This window comes from Chaetodon trifascialis, chromosome 13, assembly GCF_039877785.1.
Source record: "Chaetodon trifascialis isolate fChaTrf1 chromosome 13, fChaTrf1.hap1, whole genome shotgun sequence".
NCBI lineage: Eukaryota > Metazoa > Chordata > Actinopteri > Chaetodontiformes > Chaetodontidae > Chaetodon > Chaetodon trifascialis.
In genome coordinates this window covers 14,417,496-14,438,811 of record NC_092068.1, presented here as the reverse complement: position 1 = coordinate 14,438,811, position 21,316 = coordinate 14,417,496, and the positions used below count along the sequence as shown (strand labels likewise).

General features: G+C 42.5%; 1 protein-coding gene across 4 annotated transcripts in view; it reads right to left on the bottom strand.

The window, feature by feature from the left end:
- Window positions 1-21,316, bottom strand: part of LOC139341735 (A-type potassium channel modulatory protein KCNIP2-like) — a 91,568-nt gene that overhangs the window by 43,731 nt on the left and 26,521 nt on the right. The window contains exon 1 of one of the 4 annotated variants that reach the window (XM_070978400.1): window positions 3,441-3,786. The exons of the other annotated variants lie outside the window; for them this stretch is intronic. Within the exon in view, the coding sequence (XP_070834501.1) occupies window positions 3,441-3,528 (88 nt within the window). The 5' untranslated portion in view covers window positions 3,529-3,786. Of the gene's footprint in view, window positions 1-3,440; window positions 3,787-21,316 lie in introns of those variants that run through there. 4 annotated transcript variants of the gene reach the window in all.

The window sequence follows — 21,316 nt, the reverse complement described above, 5'->3', positions numbered from 1 at the left end:
GCTCACACGCACGCACATGCACACGTACACACACACAGAGCATGGCCTTGTTTCCCATACAGAGGCTAATGAAACAAACTAATTAGTGGGCAAAGTAGGGGTAAGAAGGAGGGTGACTACAAATGACTATCATCAGTAATGCACACACACACGAACACCAACAAGCTAGAACCAGACATAATCGGCTCCTAACCATTGTGTAGGTCTATGATGGGATAGGCAGCGGGTTGTGATTATAGTTAGAACTGATCAAGCTAATTATAGACACAAACACACTGTGTGACATCGAGGCTCAGCAGGGGTATAAATCAAGAAAAAACTGGTAGAATCTCTCAAACATAGTCAGCTGACTTTATCCAATGAGATGGAATAAAAACAATTAACCCAGGGCTATCTTAATGCCATGTACCCATTTTTTTTTGTTTTTGTTTTTGTTTTTTTGCATAGATTAAATGACTGTTACGTTCGTACGCAGTTTAACGGCAGAGTAAATTCTGTCTTTCCATGCCTGACTTAAATGGCACGTCCCTCAGCACCTCAGCTCAGCCAAAAATGCCACAATGCCCAAATACCAAACTCTGAATGGCCTTGATGAAATCCCTGCGTAGCACGGCCATTATACAGTTCAGCCCTCACTGGCTCCCATCGCACTGAAGCAGACATCTTTCTCTTTCTTTCTCTCCTCCATTGGAGCAGACACACAGGAGCCAGTAGTCATGGTAACTCCATTCTGAGTAAACTTAAGGATGTGGATGTGCAGACACAAACACACACATACACGCAATGTTTTTAATAAATACTTCATGGATGGGATCTGCTGAAGGGGCTTTGAGACACTGTAGCTTGTTAGCTGGATGAACAGTGAGAAGCCAGCAAAATGTCAAACTCCATGATGTACCAATGTTTGCATTTCCCTACCAGACTTCATAGGTGTGTGTGTGTGTGTGTGTGTGTGTGTGTGTGTGTGTGTGTGTGTGTGTGTGTGTGTGTGTGTGTGTGTGTGTGTGTGTGTGTGTGTGTGTGTGCGTGTGCGTGCATGTGTGTGTGTGTACCCTGCAGATGTCCAGAACATAAATCATTGCAATTATTCCAACCTTTTCATTCATTTTAATAGGTGCAAATTAGCAAATTAGCACAACCAAAGTTAGTTCATTCGCCAATCGCTTATATATTTAAAATGCTTATCTATGCTTGATGAAACACTGCAATCCAAAGTTTGATTAGGTGAGTCTGTACTACTGTTTTAATAAGGCAGGGGTTACTCTGTGTTTTTTTTCATTGTCACCAAATCCCATGAAAACACCAAAACCACCGATGTTAGTCTGTCAATGCTTTCCGATTTTTTGAAAAGGCTTGAAAATGGATTTTAAAAGGTGGACAAACATTACTCAAACAGGAACAAATCACGTGTTTGTTGGCAACTATTCTCAGAAGTGGATTAATATGCATTTGGTGGAGTACTTACCTGCATACACCAACAGCAGAGGGATGGTGTATGCAGGACTGACTCAAAACAAACTACAGTGCCCATATTCCTTGTAATGAAGGAACATGTCACCCAGTGCAACAGTGCAGTCTGGTTTTTATGTTTTTAGTAGATTTTGGACAGTTTGAGTCTTCTCTTTGGTCAGAGAAAAAGTTGTGGGGATTGAGTCATTGTTGCTTTTGTCTTTTTCATGGGATTTGTTGACGCTAATTAAAAACATAGAACACCACCAACCTCATCCATTAAAGTCAATGAATAAATGAAACTATTTCATTAGTACATTGCAATATTTTAGAAAAATGTATTTCAGTGTTTCACTGCTGAAACTTTGAGTTTTAAAGCCTTTAAAACTGTTTTACTGTATCAAAGTGGTCATTTCTAACACACTTGCTTCCTCAGAGAAAAATGTTAAAAACATCATAAGCATCACTGTGACAGCCGAGGAAAGTTGTTTATCCAAAGGAATCCAAGGGAATGTTTTTTATCCAAATGACTGAATTAGGTATCATACCCAGTACTACTGCTTGATCAAAACACAATGTATGGGTTGTAACGTGTGTGTGTGTGTGTGTGTGTGTGTGTGTGTGTGTGTGTGTGTGTGTGTGTGTGTGTGTGTGTGTGTGTGTGTGTGTGTGTGTGTGACAGCCTCTCCATGCATGTCCGGTTGTTTCTCTCAGAGCATGAAAACAAAACTCTGCAGATACCAAAGTCTGAAGAGGTAATGAGGGGAAAAGCCGAGGTGCAGATGAGCGGTGCAGATGTCAAATTAGCATTCACACACTGCTCTATTGACAAGGTCATCTAAACACTGCTTTATCTCCACCTTGTAGGATCAACTGCTGGGATTCAATAGAACCACCCTACTTTGTTGTGTCTTCCCCAAGGCAATGTGTGCTGCTCAATATCACTCACAGGAAAAAATAAAGAAGAGGAAAATGGGTGTTAAGCTTAGCAGCAGGCTGTCAATAGGCAGCCATAAAGGGTGTTTCTGGAAAAGGACACTTTATTCAGCCAACACTGAGCTCAGTAGCACAAAGAGCGAGAGGACATAAAAGAAATAAGACCTTCTAAGTTCCGAGAAAAGATTTTGACGGAGCTCATACTAGTCTAATCTCAGTGCACAGATTAGCATTATAACGTTGTGTGTAACTCTTCAGAGACAGCTAGAGAGGAGGATGGGATGGGTTGATGTCATACTGGGAGCTGGCTGAAGGGCTGGATAAAAGGCTGTGTGTGTCTCTCCCCCACTGAGAGATTCTCAATGGAGGTGGAATGCCACATGCTTCCAGAGGGCAATCTGTTTGACTGCTGGAGAAAGATCAGGAGGAAGAGAAGGATGGTGCTGTGGAGGGAGGACAGGGGGGAGTCAAAGGCAGATAGAAAGAGGGAAAGAGTGAGTTCATTCAGCCCCAACAGCTTTCACTCACTGTGCATACTGATCACTGACTCTATTATTAAAGAATTTGAGCAAAGTGAGAAAAAACACATATGCCCGCAAGCATACTGTACGTACTGTATATAGAGTACATATTAACATACATTATGCAGGGAACAAACGCTGGAATCTTTAGGCTGTTTGATGTCCTGTTATGGTCTCTCTGTCTGGAGATGAAACAGAGCGCTCATACGTACTGTATACACACACAAGGCGCACTCCATGGAAACACACACACACCCTCCAAGTCCACTCTTGATTTCTTTAGAAATCTCTGCAAATCAGGAGTACATCTGCTCTGCCATCATCCAGGTAGAAAACAAACTGAGCCACAGAGACGGGACACTGAACTGATGGACCACGGACAGAAACCCTCAGCAAAGACCAGAAACCAGGTCTGAGCACCTCTAAATACATAAAAAAAACTCCACTGAGGACCACCTTCACCTGGCTTCAGGAGAAGAAGCGGACCCAGCAGCAAACCTCCAGGGTGCAGAAGTGAAAGTTTTGGGTGCCTACCTTGGGTGAGCGTTCCCATGAGAAAGTGGTAGAAATAGCGAGCCACCTTGGTGAGCTGCCTCTTGCACCTTTTCCTGCACTGGCTCATCTTGGTGCAGCTGTGCTGGAGGTGGAGGTGATGATAGAGATGGTGGTGGTTGTCGGCTGGTCTGCCGAGGGGAAGCAGGCTCTCAAGGTAGGAGAGGAGGAACAGAGCACTGTGTGAGTGTGTGTGTGTGTGTGTGTGTTTGTAGCTGTGTATGTGTGTGTGTATGTGTGTGTATGGAAGTCTGGTTGCCGCTGCCTCTCTTGTCCTCCTCACTCACCCCCTTCTCTGTCGTCCTCCCCCCGTCTCTCCGCTCTTCTCTCCACCTGTAGGGCGCTGGCTGTCAATCAGCCAGCAGCGCTGTGACCCCTCCCCCTCACGTTCTGAGAAGCCCCATTCCAGCCCCTCATTGGCTGGGAACAGAGCGTGGCGGAAAATTACGGACTGGCGCACATGCGAGAGTGCGTGTGTGTGTATGTGTGTGTGTGTGTGAGCAGTATACTATGAGGAGGCTGCTTGAGTGGCAGGTGGTGGTTTTTCTCGAGCTTTACACTCCTCACATGTTGTTGATGTTGGTTTTTCTATTTTTCTTGCACTCGTGGCAAAGACAACAGCTTCTGAGAGCATGTGTGTATCTGTGAGTGTCTGAGCCAGCAGGAGGTTGAGTAAAGTGACAGAAGAAACAAACCAAACCTATTAATTAGCATCACACACCGTCCTTTGCTGCCTGTCAGTCTGTCTTTCGCTTGCTCATTAAAGGCATTCATAACACGGGGAGCAAAAGGATGAAGAGGAGGTGAAGATGAGGAGGTGAGATACAGTAAAAATGAAAAGTGAAGAGACAGACAGGGAGGTGGAGATGGGGCAAAAAGGGGAATGCATAATTAATCTCTTTCCTTGCTGTCTCCAGTGTGGTAAAATTTAAAGATAGAGCTTGACAGGAGAAAGGGGCTGCTGGACAAATACCAGCCCTCACCAGCAGCTGATGAACGGATTAGTATCTGCCAGCAGAGACGAAGCGAGAGGAGGAGCTTTTAAATCATGTGACGCTGAGAAAGAAAGGTATTTATGTAAAGTCTTAATCCTCGCTCACCGAATCACTTGACAAGGAAACACACTCACCTCGTTTCCCCTGTTGACACATTTCATTATTTATTTTATTGCCCTCTACAACTCCGACATTACCCGACTAAACCTCTGCCACTCCACCTTTATCCCCTCTCTTTCTCCCCGATGCTGAATTAAAAGTGATTACCGTTACCACAGCAACCCCAGACTCCATGGATTTTTCTGGTAGTCTTGGCACACAAACAAACACACACACACACACACACACACACACACACACACACACACAAACACACACACACTCACACACACTGTCATACAGGCACGCACCTGTGTGTTCTTTAGGTCAGAGAGAAAATCAATCAGACGTCAGGCAGATGCTACCTCTAAACGCTGTTGTTCTCCTCTTACGGACTACGCGCTTTCGTTCTCATTTAGAAGTCGCACAGAGGGGTCAAAGTACGACTGAGTGTTTGACAGCGAGCTGCTGTGGATGCTCGGGAGTCGATGCGACGCTGCCACACACGGTAAACAGCCCTGACATAACCAAGTCACACAGAGGGACTTGATAGTTGGAGTATGAGCAAAGGGATTTAAGAACACGTGGGAGAGCAGATGGAAGAGACTTTCATCTGCCTCCGTATTAAAGATCATATGAGAATTACTGACTAATTATTAACTTTGACTAATGGCTTCTCGGTTCAGGGATCTCTGATGATTCAGATCAGGATTAACTCCCCTATTTTCATTTTCAGCAGGTTTTCAAGGGGGCACACACCCCGGACACACAGGAAACATTGCTGTCCATGTTTCTGATACAACAGCTACCAGATAGTCACATAATAATTTAGTTGTTTTGCTATTTCACTACAGACACATAAAGCTTACACAGAGGGCAAAAAGTAGAACTGAGGAGGACGGAGAGGTTTTCATTAGTAACATGTTAGTGTGGCTGTAATCAGTGTTTCCATATTATCAATGGATCACATGACCAGTTGAAAGGGGTTGTCATAGTGCTGAATCCAAAGAGAATGATCAGTGTCAGTAGTATGACAAATACTATTATATTATTATTATAGCAGTGCGACTATTCTACATCACGTCAAACAAAACACGCTAAAAAATGAGGTTATTACAATTTGGCACCATTTTCTGGAACCAAATGACCAACTAAGCTGAGAAATGTGTGAATTGGTGACACAGTATGACGATACGATCGGGATACAATTCTAGGGCTGGGCCGATAGAACGATAGCGATACGTCTCGCGATAGACACATCATCAATATCAATATAAAATGCATTCGATAAAGCATTCGATAAATTTTTTTTTCTTCGTCGGAAGAAACCTGAAGTTGCGGAGCGAGGTTGGTTGCATGAACAAAGGCACTCGCTCTCAGATAACTGAGCAATGTAGGGAGTAATCGCTAATCAGTGAGAGAGACACACTAACGCCAATCACGTAACATTATCAAGTTTGGTTGCGCCGTGTCGTTGTCACGTGTTTGTTGCTCTGCGAGGAGTGAGATGAGAAATAGAAAGTGAGCGCTGCAGCGAGAGAAGAAACTGTCGATAAAACAGGGAAAGTCAGTTCGTCGGTATGGAGTTTTTTGGATTTTATAAGTCGGACCGTAGTCAGACCAATGTGGTCTGTAACTTATGCAAGACTTTCGTCCCCACTAAGACCGGTAATACCACAAACTTATTTAACCACCTTAGCTGCGCTCACTCTTTGGAGCGCAGCCGTGTTCGCCAACGTCCAACATCTGCAACCACAGCACCACCGCACAAGCAGCTGACCACCATGCAGAGGTATCTGCTTCAGTGCCTGATGACAAATCATCTAAAAGGCACAAAGGCAGCGGCATATCATATAGCTAAAGACATGCTTCACTGAGCACTGTGGAGAAGCCAGGTTATAAACATCTCTTACACGTACTTTTTTTTTTTTCTTAAACACATTTGCAATAAAAATATAATTGAATAGTTCATGTATGTTTAGAGTAAGAAGAGTGACTAAAGTTGTTCACATGTCTAGGCTGGTTTTATAGTTCAGTCAGTGTTACTGTGCTGTCTATCATGTTTGTTTGTTTGTTTGTATGTTACAGATGTCAAGTCTACCTCAGTTTCTGCTGTGTTTCCAAAACACTGCAAATATTTGAAAACATTTTATTCACCAGAGGGTGAATCAGCTTGTGAACATTGTGCACTAAACCTGCAGGAAAAAAGTTCTCAGGTTTTTCATTGTTTACATTTTTACACTTTTTTTTTTACATTTATTATCTGAGTGTTTTCCATGGTTGTGTTGACATTTCCTTTCCTTTCTGCCTTGATAGCTGAGGGGATTATAATCAGAGGAAGGTTAAATTTAAAATAAAAATGTTTAAATTGAATGTATTTTTCTCCTGATCCTTATTTTAAATAGGTCATAAAAAATATAAATAATTATCTATATCAACCAATATAAAACACTTATATCGCAATAGAGTTTTCAGCCATATCGCCCAGCCCTATACATTTCAAATGAAAATCATGTCTCAGTGACATTTCAGTTCAGTGTCCTGTAACATCTGTTGGCCCTGGTTGTTACAACAAAGAAAGTTGGAAGAAAGAGCCAATTGGCACGCCGTGGAGAACCAAATAAAAGCACCCACAGTGGATCTCACTGCAGCACAGAAACATTCGGCTTGATGTTGGTGGGAGAGTGGAGCAGCAGTCAGGTGAGCTTGTCTGCTCCCTACAGCCCATGTCTTGATCATCCTGCCAGTAGACTGTATGTCTGACTCTGACAATATATTATGAAATATTAGGCAATCCATGCTGCATTGCTGAACTCCAATAACAGATTTAGCTATTAGAAATGCCTCCAAGCCAAGACAAAATGACAGAACAACAAATTCTATACTGAGGACATTCATATCCAGACTAATTCATCTAAATTAAGTTTTGAAAAGACAGAATGTTCTCATTAAAGTGAGCAAGATCTATAGATGATCTGAGGCGGATGATGACTATTATAGGATTATAGGCAATCAATGAATCATCATCTCTTTGCTTCAGCTTTAACCCGGCACGCAGGTTTCTGTAGAGAAGCAAACAAACTTGTGATCAACGCTGCTTATTTCCCTTTTTACACACACACACACACACACACACACACACAAAAAACACACTTTCATGCACACCGCTCGTCTCCCTGAGCCTATGAATAATACAGTTGTAGCCTAAGAAAGAGACCACACACATACACAGACACTCACACATACACGTACTGGGAGGTAAAAGCTGAAGACGAACTGAAGCGACAGATTGAGTGATCAGCGTAGCGTGAAGGATTACAGACTTGCGATGGTGGCTGTTACAACACACCATCTCCTGCCACACGTACACGCACATGTGCGTTGTATGATCTGATGGTGAAAGTTTAAAGCCAGCTTTGTTCTCAGGATATGAAGGAGTGGAAGAAAAAGAGACTAATCATCATCATTTATATGCGGAAGTTTAAAGAAGAAAAACATTAAAACACAAAAAGATAAAGCAGATGTAAAGTAACAGAGTAATCGAGTGCAGATCATGTGATTGCTCAAGATTCAGTCAAAGGTATTGGAGAATATAAACAACTCTCGTGCATGCAATAATCAACTGATCTTGAGTCAGTCAGTCTCAATAAAACTGGAATCTTTCCCTGCCCATCGCACCCTTTTCACATCATGTCTGATATTTTTGAAGGAAAAGAAATGCTTTAAAAAGAAACAAACAAAAAATAAGTCCAGCACGTCTCTGAGTTCCTCCGCACAGCCTGGAACTGTCATGCTGTAGCACTGCTTTTGCTTCGGTGAAAAGTTTTGTAGTTACTGCTCACACACATTCATCTAAACCAAACATTGATCAGCTCCTAATTTTGGCCTCTGGGCAAAGTTGTGTGACAAAGCAGGACAGCTGGTAAAAGCTGGGAAGGACTGATGCTGCATGTGTACCAATGTACAGTAACATCACAGACACTGATGCCTGATGCCAGATGTCGAATTTGAATTTTCTCTCACGTTTAGGACCATAAATCTGACTTAATGTATTTCTGCCTTCTCCCAGAATCCTAGCTGTCATTCAGGGTGTCATACCTGTTTTCCTCACGGAGAAGCTTTGCATATTCAGCTCCAACATCCTTTACCTCCAGCTCTGATGCTGTGAGCAGAGCATGTCAGATTGTGCAGATACAGTGTATGACAGGTTTACTGTATACAGAAGATTATCTGCCACACTGGGGCACCATCAGTTGAGTTTACCAGACAGACAAAGAAACGGCAAGAAGCAGTGGTAAAATTATTGGGATTAGTTGACTGTTATCAATCAGGAAACAGAAGATTTTCAACAGGGGGCATGAGGAGGTGATTAGACAAAGTGGCAGGACGGGTGTGGCCGCTCCAGAAAGAGAGATCTGCTTGTGTTGTTGCTTTCAACACTGTGACACACAGTGCAGGATTTGTGCCAAGACTCAGCCGCCTGCTCTCAGAGAATGTATGTGTGTGTTTTTTCCATCCAGGAGTCTGAGTCACCGTCACCAAGATGTCCAGGGTGTGAACCTAGCAGAGCCAAATACAGGCTGCAGCCCATTAGCGACTAATACCAACAACACAACACAAACAAAGAACACAACGCCTCACACTGCAGGCCCTTTTAGCACCAATTATCAGCCGACAGAACCTTTTGTGCTCAGCACTGATGTATTAATTGAGACTTCAATCAAATGCCAGCGGTTCTTAATTGTATTCATACGAGGAATAAAAATAGTGCCAGTCTTAAAATGTCAGAGCAGTGATCAAAACACATAAAAATGGACAGAGAGAGAGGCAGGAGGGAAGGAGGGACACAGCGGTAGGCAGACAGAGAGGTCAAACAGACAAGAGGAAAGATGAGTTAAGTAGCAGACAGACTTGCTGCACCGTTGACCTGGTGGTGAAGCTCCAGATCTGCAGCCTGTCCGACTGACTGGATGCATCATTAAGATGGAGACCGTGGAGGCCTCAGACCTGCCCTGACCATGAAGTCACTGTTAGAAACATCATCAAGCAGCCTGGAAATCTGGGGCTCTTTTGGCAGGTCAATAGGAGGATAAATCTACCTGACCGCCTGACCTCACCTGCTTCCCCCTTTCCTTTGCCTGTTTTTAGTCCTCTAAACTCAGTTCAAACCTTGATCAGCATACTAAAGTTTGCACTCAATCAGATTGCAATGCAGAGAGAAAATGTTATGGAAGATAGTTTGTGTGTGCCTGTGTGTTGCGAGGGACAACATAATGATTTTCCACAGATTTGGAATGGGTGCAGCACTCGGTGCAGGCTGCCATATGAGCACAAAGGCACACAGGAATGTTAGAAGGCAGATGTGACACTGACACTCCACTCAAGTATCTGGCAAAGACACACGTGCATACACACACACACACCCATTTGGTTTTAACACTATTTATGCGGCAGGCAAAGGCACCAGCTGGTGAAACCCACTCAACACTCTATTCACTGAGAACATGTGACTGTGGAGGGAAGAGAAGGAGAAAGGGAAAGAGAGGGAGGAGCGCGAAAGAGGCACAGGTGGAAACACTCGTCTTCAGGCATGTGCGGCTCAGCCTTAAATACAAACAAAAATGACGTAAAGGTTCAGCAGAGCTGAGAAGGACAGACATTCTGGCCAATACAACTTCTCATCCCTTTCTGCACATCTGTGTGGGATGTATTGGTTTCTTACTGTAGGTCTGCAAACTAGCTTTATGGATTGGAGGTGGACTCTGACTCGAGCTGTTTTCACATTATCATAGAAACATCTTCTCCATTGTTATCTGAGTCATGCGTTGCATTGATATGAAAGTCGAAATTCATTGAACTTTGATCTCAGCTGTGAGTGAGAGCGTCTCTGAATAAAAATATCCCATAACATCATACCGAGACCAAACTAAAAACATTTCCTCTACAGTTAATAATGTTCATTTTGTAGCCTGTGGGGTTTTGCCAGCGAATGAATGATACATGCATACATACATGCATACATTATAAGACTTGAAAATAGCTAGAAAGTAATGTAGCAGTAGTTTTAAATTGCTTTTTGCCAAAAAGCTGCCCAGACTGCCCCACTCCTGCAAAGAATGCTGCAGGGAGCAAACACTGGTTTTATATTCTTACATGAATAAAACGTAATCATTCCTGTTTTCCCGTCACCATAAACACAGATGTCAGATACTGAAGTAACATCATATGTATTTTATAATACTAAGTTCCATCGTACATTACTTTGTTCATGCACGTGAGCCTTTCCTTCCATTTTATGGTGGCTTGAGGCATAAATCGCAGAATATCAAGTCGTCCAAAACTTATTATATTTGATTTGTCTCACACACATATGCATGCATCATTCAATTAAAATGAACACGATGTGCAGATTGATTCAGAGATGTTACGCATTTAAAATCCATAATATAACTCAAGATCTGAACGAGCGGGGCAATCATCCGTATCCATGGTGATGGACGTTTTCTGTTTATGGAGAGTGGCAAGTGCGCCCCACAATTTACCTGTTTATTTATGCCCTCCCCTTCAATGTGCTGTGAGGGCTCTCCACAGCTGCAAGTATGACTGCAGTCATCCTGAAGCACAAGTTGGTAAGATAAGGCAGACTGAGGGAAATTGGATACAGCAGAGAAGTGAAATTGCAGCATCTCATCACAAAACAACTCCTGCAAACCCTCAAACATCACACGCCCTTCATTAAAATATCACTAGGCTGCAAGTTGCTTTTTTTATTTACTTTTTTGTGTGTGTTTTATTAGTAGAGGACAGATTTCAGTGCAATTTCACTTCTGATGATGTGTGATTCATAAAAGAAGCTTTGCTGGCAATAGATGTTTCCTAGTAGTTCATAAACATACTGTAGGGCCTCAATTAACCATAGAGTTTGTTGAGACTCTCAGTCGAAGCTAATTTAACATCCTGAATAAGAGCACTCTCGTGGTTCAGCAGGTCTAACGCATGTGCCACATATTTTAATATCAAAAATTGAAATCCAACTCACAAACTTTCTCCCTGGACATGACATACTCTATAGCACTTTGTTAAATTATAAACAAGACGGTGAATATTTTTTATTAAATGCAGCACTGTAGCCATTGGCTGTCCAGTGGCACAGGTACCAGACTGTACCCCAAAAAAGACTTCCATGACGCTGCTGCCATCTGCAGGCAAAAACCTGCACAGCCACAGCTCCAGGAGCAGTCATCTGTCCTGGGGGCAAACAGATGGACTGCGAGAAGGCACAGGGGGAAAGAAATTCAGAAACTTCACAAACACACATCCACTCTAACTTTTATAAAGAGACCAGGGAGGAAGACGGGATATAAATGAAGTGAAACACTATAAGCAACTAACGATGTATGTCTCTCCCAGCTGGGAGACAAATACGACCATAGCGCACTTTAATTTGAATACTCATAAATATTCATTAAAAGCTGTTCTTAAGATAAGAAAACATGCATAAAATAATTACTTGTGCATGCATGTCTCAGCAAATATGTGCACATTTGTCTGTGCACATATCTAAGGGTCTCGTTTCCACCAACCTTACATGGTTCCACCATGCCCGGTCTGACTGCTCATGGACAGTCTTTTATGAAGGAACAAGGGCCTTCAGTGTTAGAATGAAGACTAGGTGATTAGGAAGAGGTATTGCATCACTTTCAGGATTGAGGAGCTCTTAATAAACATGAAGGAAAACATAAATAAGAGTCTTAACATATATAAATGAGTTAGCTTCTGTGGGTTTCATTTGAAACATAAATCTGACGCAGCAATGATTTCTCCTGGTGAGGTCTTAGAGGTTCAACTCCAACAGAACAACTTTCCTCTGATTTGAGCAGAGTTCTGACTCCGTATGTTTTTCATGTACAATATTTATTTTTTAAATGACAGAAAGGCCAGAAATGGCATCTGGCACTCCATATTAAAAACAGTGTTTGGCATTCACTGCTGTGTCCGGTGATTTTAATATAGCTGGCTGTACCAAACAGTACAGACCAGTAGAGGGCAGATGCAGACCAGTAAAACCACCACTACTGCAGGTCTAAAAGAAATCTGGATACAAACTCATAGATGTCCCTCACAGAAAGAAATATGATTTAATTTCTCTCTCCATTTCATTTTCTTTGGGATTTATTATACCCAGCAGGCAAACTAGATTAATAAAAAAAGGAGTGAAATTCACATGAAATGAAACATTTCAGGACTATACACCAATGCATTACCTCAACTCTGAATAAGTTAGGGGGTGGAAAGGTTGGCACTGACTCCAAATTAATATTTAAGTACATGGATAAAACCATTTGTGTCTTGGTAATGACTTCAGACAAATCTTTGCAAAGCTAATTATTTGTGCTAACTTTCCTTAGACAAATGTGAAGCACCAGTTTAGTGCTGACTGTTTTTATATACAGCTAATTATCTCGCCCACAGAAAATATAGCAACAGTGTAATTGAACCATTAGAAGACAGAGCTGGAGGATAAACGTAGAGATGTTTACTGGTCTTCATCGGCCTACAGCCAAGGTCCCTCAGATTTAAGGATCAGGCTTCTGCTTTACTTTGGGTCTGATCAGAGTCATCTGTCAATCTGGATCATTCAGAGTATATACAGGAATACAGGAGGAGGAATAAGAAGAAGCATGAGGCTCAAGCCTTAACTCTGGTCCACTCTACATTCAAGTTAGACACTCACTCTCTTCTGCTGCTCCCAGCTTTTCTACGCTGTGGGAGCTCCTTACGTATTCCTTTGGTGAAAGCCAGGGATGAAGCTGCCACTGTCTGAGACTGACATATGAAGAGTGAGAAACAGAGAAACAGATCACTGGGCCACGGGGTCTGCAAATAACCCACAGGGGGGATTTTGTGGCTTTCACATTGTCTTCATTTCCAGGCGCCAACCAGCAGCAGAGTCAGCCAAGCCTAACGTTAGAAAAGCGGGTCACCAGATCACACGCTGCTACCTGTACCTCCTTGAAGGCATCAAACACTCTGTGGGAGACATAAAGGTTTCTGATACTCCTTACGGGCCTGTGTTGACTCCTGCGATCCCCTCGCCTTTGCTACATCTTGCTCCATTCATGTCTTACATGTTACCATCTAACATGGGCGCTCTGTATTCCCTCTGAAGCCTGTGTCTCTCTTCCTCTCGCTGTCACACCCAACCTCTTGGCTGCTCGACTGCCTGTCTGAAGGCAGGCAGCAGGTGTTTTGTGACTCGAAGATCACAGAGCCTCAGAGAGACGGAGCCCCTCTGAGCTCGGCTGCCTGTGTAGGAGGAGGAGAGAAAATCTACGCTTCCATTTTCAGAGCCTGTCCTCTCTCTGCAACTGGAGAGAGCGCTTATCACACCCCCGGAACACAAGCACACCGGTTCAATACAAGTGTGTGTGTCTTGTCCATGTTACATGCTCATGCACGTCTCCTCCATGCTGAGCGAGCCTACGAGCCTTTTTGGTTTTTATTATGGGCCATGTGAGCTTCCTGCTGCTGAGTTGAGGTGTCACTAGGGAGAAAAGCAGTGTGGGTGCACACATGCATGGACTAATATGGCAAACAAGGAGGAGAGGGGAGGGGGGGGCTGAGTGAAAGCACAAGAAATAGAAACTGTTCTCCATCAGGTCCATTCCATGCATGAAATATGCAGACGTAATACTAAACATTACAGTACGACTTTGCAGTGATTAAATCAGACCTTTTTTAGGCAACCCAATTTCGCAGCACCCCTCTCTCCAACCTAAAACTAGTTTCTGTGATGCTGACTCAAACACTCCATTACTGCTCTCCTCTCTTTCATTCTGCGAGCAGTTTTGTGAATTACACTGCATTAGCGTCCATGTAGCTGCAGTGACGAGTCCTTCATGACAGAAGTGTGTACTCCACTTCATATTCACTTTGCCTCCCTCTCCCTCACCTGCTCACCTTTGCTGTAAGGCTAGCCTGGAAGAGTCCTGCAAATGTCCAATTTAAAGAGCATCCTCTATCTTACCTCCCTCTATGATGTATTCTAAATATGAAACATTCATGGAAACAGCACAGCATCCAACTTGTGGGTGGATAGCTGTATAGAGTGCAACATTTATTTCTGTATGGCATAATTCTCTCACTGAAAACATCTTGCCTGGCCTCCTCTGACTTGCTTCTATGTTTGCTGTTTTAGGAATATATCTGACACACAGCTCATGGTTGTTACAAACCATAATGCACCATATGGTTTGTGACAACAAAAAAGGAAAAGAGAAATATGGCACTGACAGAAACTTTATTTCTGTCTACTTATCACATGAATAAAAAGACAAAATTACTAATTCCTCAATTGAAGAAATAATAATTACATTTATCAAAAAGGAGGGTTATTGCTTATTACAGCCCTGCTTCAGAATCCAATCCAGTCCAATTATTTACCACAGCAGTTTGAGCCAACTGAATTATCTGTACTTTTCACTCCACGTCTCGCTGTCAACTCGTTCAAAATGTGCTTTGACAATTCCAGTAAAGTTCATTCAAATAAGGTGACAGCATCCTCCAAAATGTTGCAAAAAAAAGAAAGAATGAAACTTCAAAATCAAAATATGAAGCTGCAGGTGATTGAAGAGGCGGAAAATACAGTCTGTCTGTTCTGCAGCAAAGTAAAATATTAATAACATTACAATAAACTCATTTCACTTCATGACAGCTGACGAAAATTTCTGACATGTAAGAAATCGATCTGACAGTCAGACAACCTGAGAATTGATCATTTCGAGCAATTTATCAAGCATCATCATGCCCTCCCTCAAATTTAACACCAATCGCCAATCAGGTGGAAATCTGGCCTGTTTCTAAAGTCTGATGGAGGAATTAGAGCTGCGCTGCCCCCTGCTGGTGACAACAAGTTTAGCTTAGTTGTAAGAGTCTGACTGCTGGAGTGCAGACTAAAGGGTTTAGGATTAAGTTTGCAAAATTCCAGAATTATTCAAGTTGGAAAATTTGCTGGCATTAGTAGGAATCTATGGGAAATAACAGGAATAATAGCAGGACTAAAATGGAACTACAGGGGTTAGTTGATTTGAACTTTAATTAAACAAGCTGACTCATTTAGCAAGAATAAATGAAAAATAGATTAATTTGAACTCCTCTGCCATCATGCTCAATCCCACATGGCAACAGCGAGCTAGCAAAAACTAGTAGGAGAGGGAGTTAGCGAGTTATTAATGCTAATGAGTTCACAATTAAAAGGTACAAGTTTTACACTGAAATTGTGCAATACATTCAAAATTGCTGTGCTTCTTGGAAATTTCCCAGAAATGTACTGACTTGTACTGCAACTCCATTCAGGATACCGCTCACATGGACTACACATCCATCATCTTGGCATCAGGAATCAACTCGAACCCCTTTGGAAACAGGCTGGCTACTTCATCCACTCTGCCACCCGGATGCCCATGTATTTAATTTGTGCGTTTCCTCTTCATCGCTAGCCTCATGGCTTCGCGTGAGCCATTAACCAGGAGGCTCAGTCTGGTGCGTCTGATGAGGACAGCTGCTGGGTTAAACGACCCATCTGTATCTAAATGATATAATCAGTCCTAATAGAACAGGGACAGATCTGTCCCATTGCTGTCAACCATCAGAGGACAAGAGGTCACCTTCACTGTGATTTCAGCAGAGTCCACCTGATTGGGAATCCTCAGAGAAATTCACCTGAAGCTGTGCAACTGTCTGTTTGTGTGTGGGACTGTGTGGGTCTGCAGTATCAGCTATGCATAAAGTGTCGAGTGTCGTTTGTCTTTCAACAAGCTAACAGCAACTTTTTGCTCATGTTCTGTGCAACAGTGCAGAAATTTGGAGGCTGGGTGAGAATTATTGATGGGAAGGTATTTGTGCCTCGCACCCTGAGGGGATAATTCATCAAAAAGTGTCAGTGCAAAGGTTATACAGACATAAGAGCATGCTGAACCTGAGTCTAAGCAGGGTGGTTAGAGTGACTGCCCCAAGACAGAGCGAGCCCACATTAATCCCAAAACAGCCTATACCCAAAACCTACACCTTCCCACTCACTGACAAAAACAACAAAATGAACAAAAAAATGTTCAAATACCTCTGAAATTTCTCCTTTTTCTCTCCAACTTGACAGCGTCTCCATTCGCGCGCATGTCACACATGTTTTATAAGCCAGATTTGAGCGTCACTATGAGCACTAATAGCAGCTTTGATCATGACAAGTGCAGCACTTACACTACACTAGTATAATCACTAACTCCACTAATGTAATCCCTCACTTCTCTTGACACCATCTACAGCTTTCTTAAGGAGTTCTCCCTGTCCGTCTATCCGGCAGGGCTGCTGCTGAACTTTCCACCTCGCTCTCAACTCAATTTTCAGAGCTCACTCTCCTGCTTTTGCCAGGCTCCTTAAGTGCTTCCATTTGTCACTATTTCCACTGAGTGGGTGTGTATGTGTGAACAAAATGAACCTGGACGTGTTTCTGCACGGGCGCAGGACAAACCTCTGTCTAATGACAGAGACCCCCACGTCATCATAGCATTGGGGGGGGGGGTCACACCATCTAGAACAGAGTTCCTGGAGACTGAAGCAGTGGAAAATACTTTTTCTCTGGTTCTTGTTCTCTCTTTCTTTGTTTCTGTTTTCCTCACCATGTGGGCCGCGAGCCAGAGGTGAACCAGGGTGAAACTCATCCCACTATAACAACACAGTGATGAAAGACGAGACACTCAGCAGACTCTGCGGCATTTAGACAGACCTGACAGTGTAAACACAAAGGCACACCACACTGACAAACATCTTTCAGAGCAGAAGAAATGATGTTGCATTGATTCCTGGAGGACGAAAAACTCGTTGCCTGCGAGTTTTCTGCGCACAAGCGGCTCATCTATCCTCCACCATTGTAAACACAGCTGTTACGTAAGACACAGAAGACAGCGAGTATGTGCGTGCGTGTAGGAGTGCATCCTAATGTGAGCATTTGTTTACAGTACATGTTCTCGCATGAGTGTGCACTTGCACGTGTGTGTGCGTGTGTAAATGAACACTAACTCCGTGGAAAGGGACGCCACTTGGCTGAATTCACACAATCACCCTAAGGCTCATGGGAAATCAGTGGGCGGACAGGTATGGATCGGTGACAGGAGGGGAAGGAGGAGGAGGGTGGCTGGTGGGTTGGATTGGGTTCACTCTCTAACACACTTCAGCGCTCTTGTTCTCTGTGTCTCTCTAAGGGAGTCTTTCTCCTCTTCAAAATAACTGTACCCGCTGTGAGTGGTTTGCTGCTTTTGAGAGGTTCACATTCAACAACTGCACGTTTCTCTGAACACTTAAAGTCATCATTATCTGCGCATTCAGGGGGTGAAAAACAGGTTGTGAACACTAACAGCCTTGTACAGAGTTCAGGGAGGTCCAATAAAGGTTTTCTCAAACTCTCAATCGAAGATTTTTAGATGTGTTGCATCTTTTTTAGAGCTTTTTTCTGTGTAAAATGATGGTGGTGCTCATAAGATGCCTTTGTCCACTTAAACAGCACAAGATACCAGTGTGCCAGTATTGAAGTGTTCATTTGCTTTTTCATTTTCATCATTTTTCCACCTTAGAAACAGCTAAAGTATGATCATTTCTTAATCAAAAAGATGCTGAAACACTGATTCATGCCTTTATTTCAAGCTGAACTCAATGACTGTAACACTATTTACCGGCCTCATGAAAAAACACTGGGAGACTTCAGCTCGTTCAGAGCTCAGCAGCTCAGCTATTAAACAGAACCGAGAGGACAGAGCACATTAGTCTGGTTTTAGCTGCTCTTCACTGGCTTCCTGTAACATTCAGAACTGATTTTAAGGTCTTCCTCCTTGTACACAAAGCCCTTAATGGACTCGGACCAAGCTACAATGCTAAATCCCTTGTTCACTATTCGCCTTCAAGAACGCTGCGATCATCTGCTGCTGGTTTATTGGAGGTTTCAAAAACAGCTGAAAGAAAATCAGGAATGCAGCCTTTGTCAATTACGTGCTACCTATAGATATCAGGGCAGCAGCTCGCTGAACGTTTTTAAAAGAAAACTAAAAACTTTAGCCTTTAACGAGCCATGACTTCCTGATACAGGCCTGAAATTGCTGAAATTCCCTTAAAAAGTTGTATTTAACCTGCTTTTATGGATTCTACAGTATGTACTCCATTTTAAACTTTATTATTATTACCAAGTGGGTTTTATTCTCCATCTTATTTTACATTAATTATCTATCCCTGTTTATATGTTCATTCTAAATCTTTTTTTATGCGAAGCACTTGGTGTATGTGACTTCCTTGTTGTAAAGCACTTTGAGCTGCAGTTCTTGTATGAAAGGTGCTGTAGAAATAAAGTTTATTTGGTTTATTATTATTATTATTTAAGTTTGAGTGTAAGTTTATTGTGATGTGATATGTGATATTTTATAAAATATTGTTCTTACTGTATATGCTGTACATGAAATCAAGAAATACTGCACAAGGCGATATTTTGTACATGAGGTGGTGTAATAGTGCTGACTTGCTCATGGGCCCTACAAGTAACTCTCTTGAACACAAATGATATGCCTTTTCTAATGTCTTTAGTGGGAATGTTTGGTAAAAACAAGCAACCAAGGTGCAAACATCTTATGGCTGTGAGAAGCTCTTTCCAAAACTGATTCTCGCAAAGACCTCTGCTCAAGACCGACTGACCCGAACCTGGAAAACCAGCCGTGAGTAGCATCATCATCATCATCACTACCATCTGACATCAGACGCCTCATCAAAGAGAAGCAGCTCCAGCCATCACATTAGAGGTTAGTGTGATATATGTGTTCAATAATTAAATATGGCCCTTTAAGGATGCTATAAAAATTGAAATTTCCCCTGATAGGAAAAAGGTTCCCCACATCTGATATAACCCATAATAGTTTAATGTGTGGTATTTCTAGCTGTTGGGAGGGGGTGCTTCTGTGGGGTACGAACTCACATTGAAATACTGACATTGATTTGAGCTGCATGGATTAGCCCCGCTGTAATTTAGCCACTGTCTTGACGAGGCCCTTAGAAACAGCTATAACTTAAGGTAGCTGGTGAGCCTCAGCATGAATTTATGAATTTCTTAGAGTTAGACTTTAGTGGCAGTAAATATGTCAGCAAAAGAGCCTGAATAACAACAGGTAAACTATCACACGGAGAAGCTCATACTCTGGCTTTCACACAAATAGAGAAGACATATTTGTTGAATTTACTTATTTCACCTCTCTTGGCTTTTGAACAAAATGTGTATTATTAATGTGCTGCGTCATTACAAACTCTAAGAATAAATATAACCAGGGTTTATTGTCTGACTAAGGTCAGTGACACAGACCAAATGATCAGCCAAGACCTGTAAGCAAAACTTACATGTAAGCGACCGTATTTTGAATGCATTATCTCTCCGGTGACACACCAAGCTGCAAGAAAACAGGGAAAAAGCAGCCCATTTCCAAAATTACAAAGAAAAGAGGAGCAGCTCTTCTTCCTCCTTTCATCAGGCTGTGTGACAGACCTGAGTATGTGATGAGACAAAGAAACAAACAAACAAACACAAAACAACTCTGTAAGTCTCGCCAAACCATGCAGGAAGAAATGAAAAATTGTGCTTGTATGTGCACACGTGTGTCTGTGTCTATATGTTTTATTCAAACGCCACAGTGACTCCCACTGTTGTGCTCATCTCTTCTTTTTTCTTTTTGTCCTCCTCTGCTATACGGGCTGGACAAAATAACAGAAACTCAAGAAAATACACTCTCTGTGTCTTTTTGTCACTACTGCTCCCTTCATCGTTATCAACGCAGATTCCTTGTGTGTAGCACATGTATCAGTCATATCAGATATCACATATCTGTGAAAGCTGACACAAACTGCTCATTGGTTTCAAGTTAATATGACGCGTGGGTAATTGTCTCAGTCACTGCAAAATAATGTACGACTACAAGAGGATAATATGATGAGTTGTGCATTGCAAAGTGGAACACAGATCATAATTAGACATAATTAGAAATGACATCATGTGCTTAACAATTCAACAAGCCACTACTGCTGACCTATTCTCTTTTTGTGTCAGCACTGCTTTGTTCGCCCTCTCTGCATTACTCTTCCACTGTTTTCTTTTGAAATACATACCATGTGCTCCTCTCTCCTGCTGTTCACCTCCCTCTTTTATTCTGCATGGGTGACAGAGGAGAGGAAGCTGCACAAGGTGAGGCATGCAGGGGCAGCGGTGGGGGAAAAGAAACTCTCAAGGCTTCTCAACTTTCCTCTATCTATAATATATAGTGTGGCTCATAATAAATGCAGCCGCACTGGTCCTTGTTCCCTGTTCACTAAGTCTCCATGGTTTCACTGTGAAGCACTCCTCTGCAGAACCTTTTCCATTGTGAAACTGCTAAAAAGTACTTTTCCCTGTGAAAAAGCTGGGCTTTAACCCTGCAGCTCTAAAGGGATGCTCTGGGGTTTTTCCTCTCTTATGTTCATTTATCCATCCCCCACTTATCGACCCATCTCCACCAACCAATTTTGTCTATTACACCCACTATCTCTGACTCAATCTTTTCTCTCCCATCCTTTTTCTTTCTGCTTTTTAAGTCTCAATGCACAGTATGGAGGGACAGACAAGGACAAGGGAAAAAGAAGACGAAAAGGCAACGCTGGAGTGTCTAATTGAGAGTAGGCACAGAAAAAAAAACAGAGACAAGCATTCAC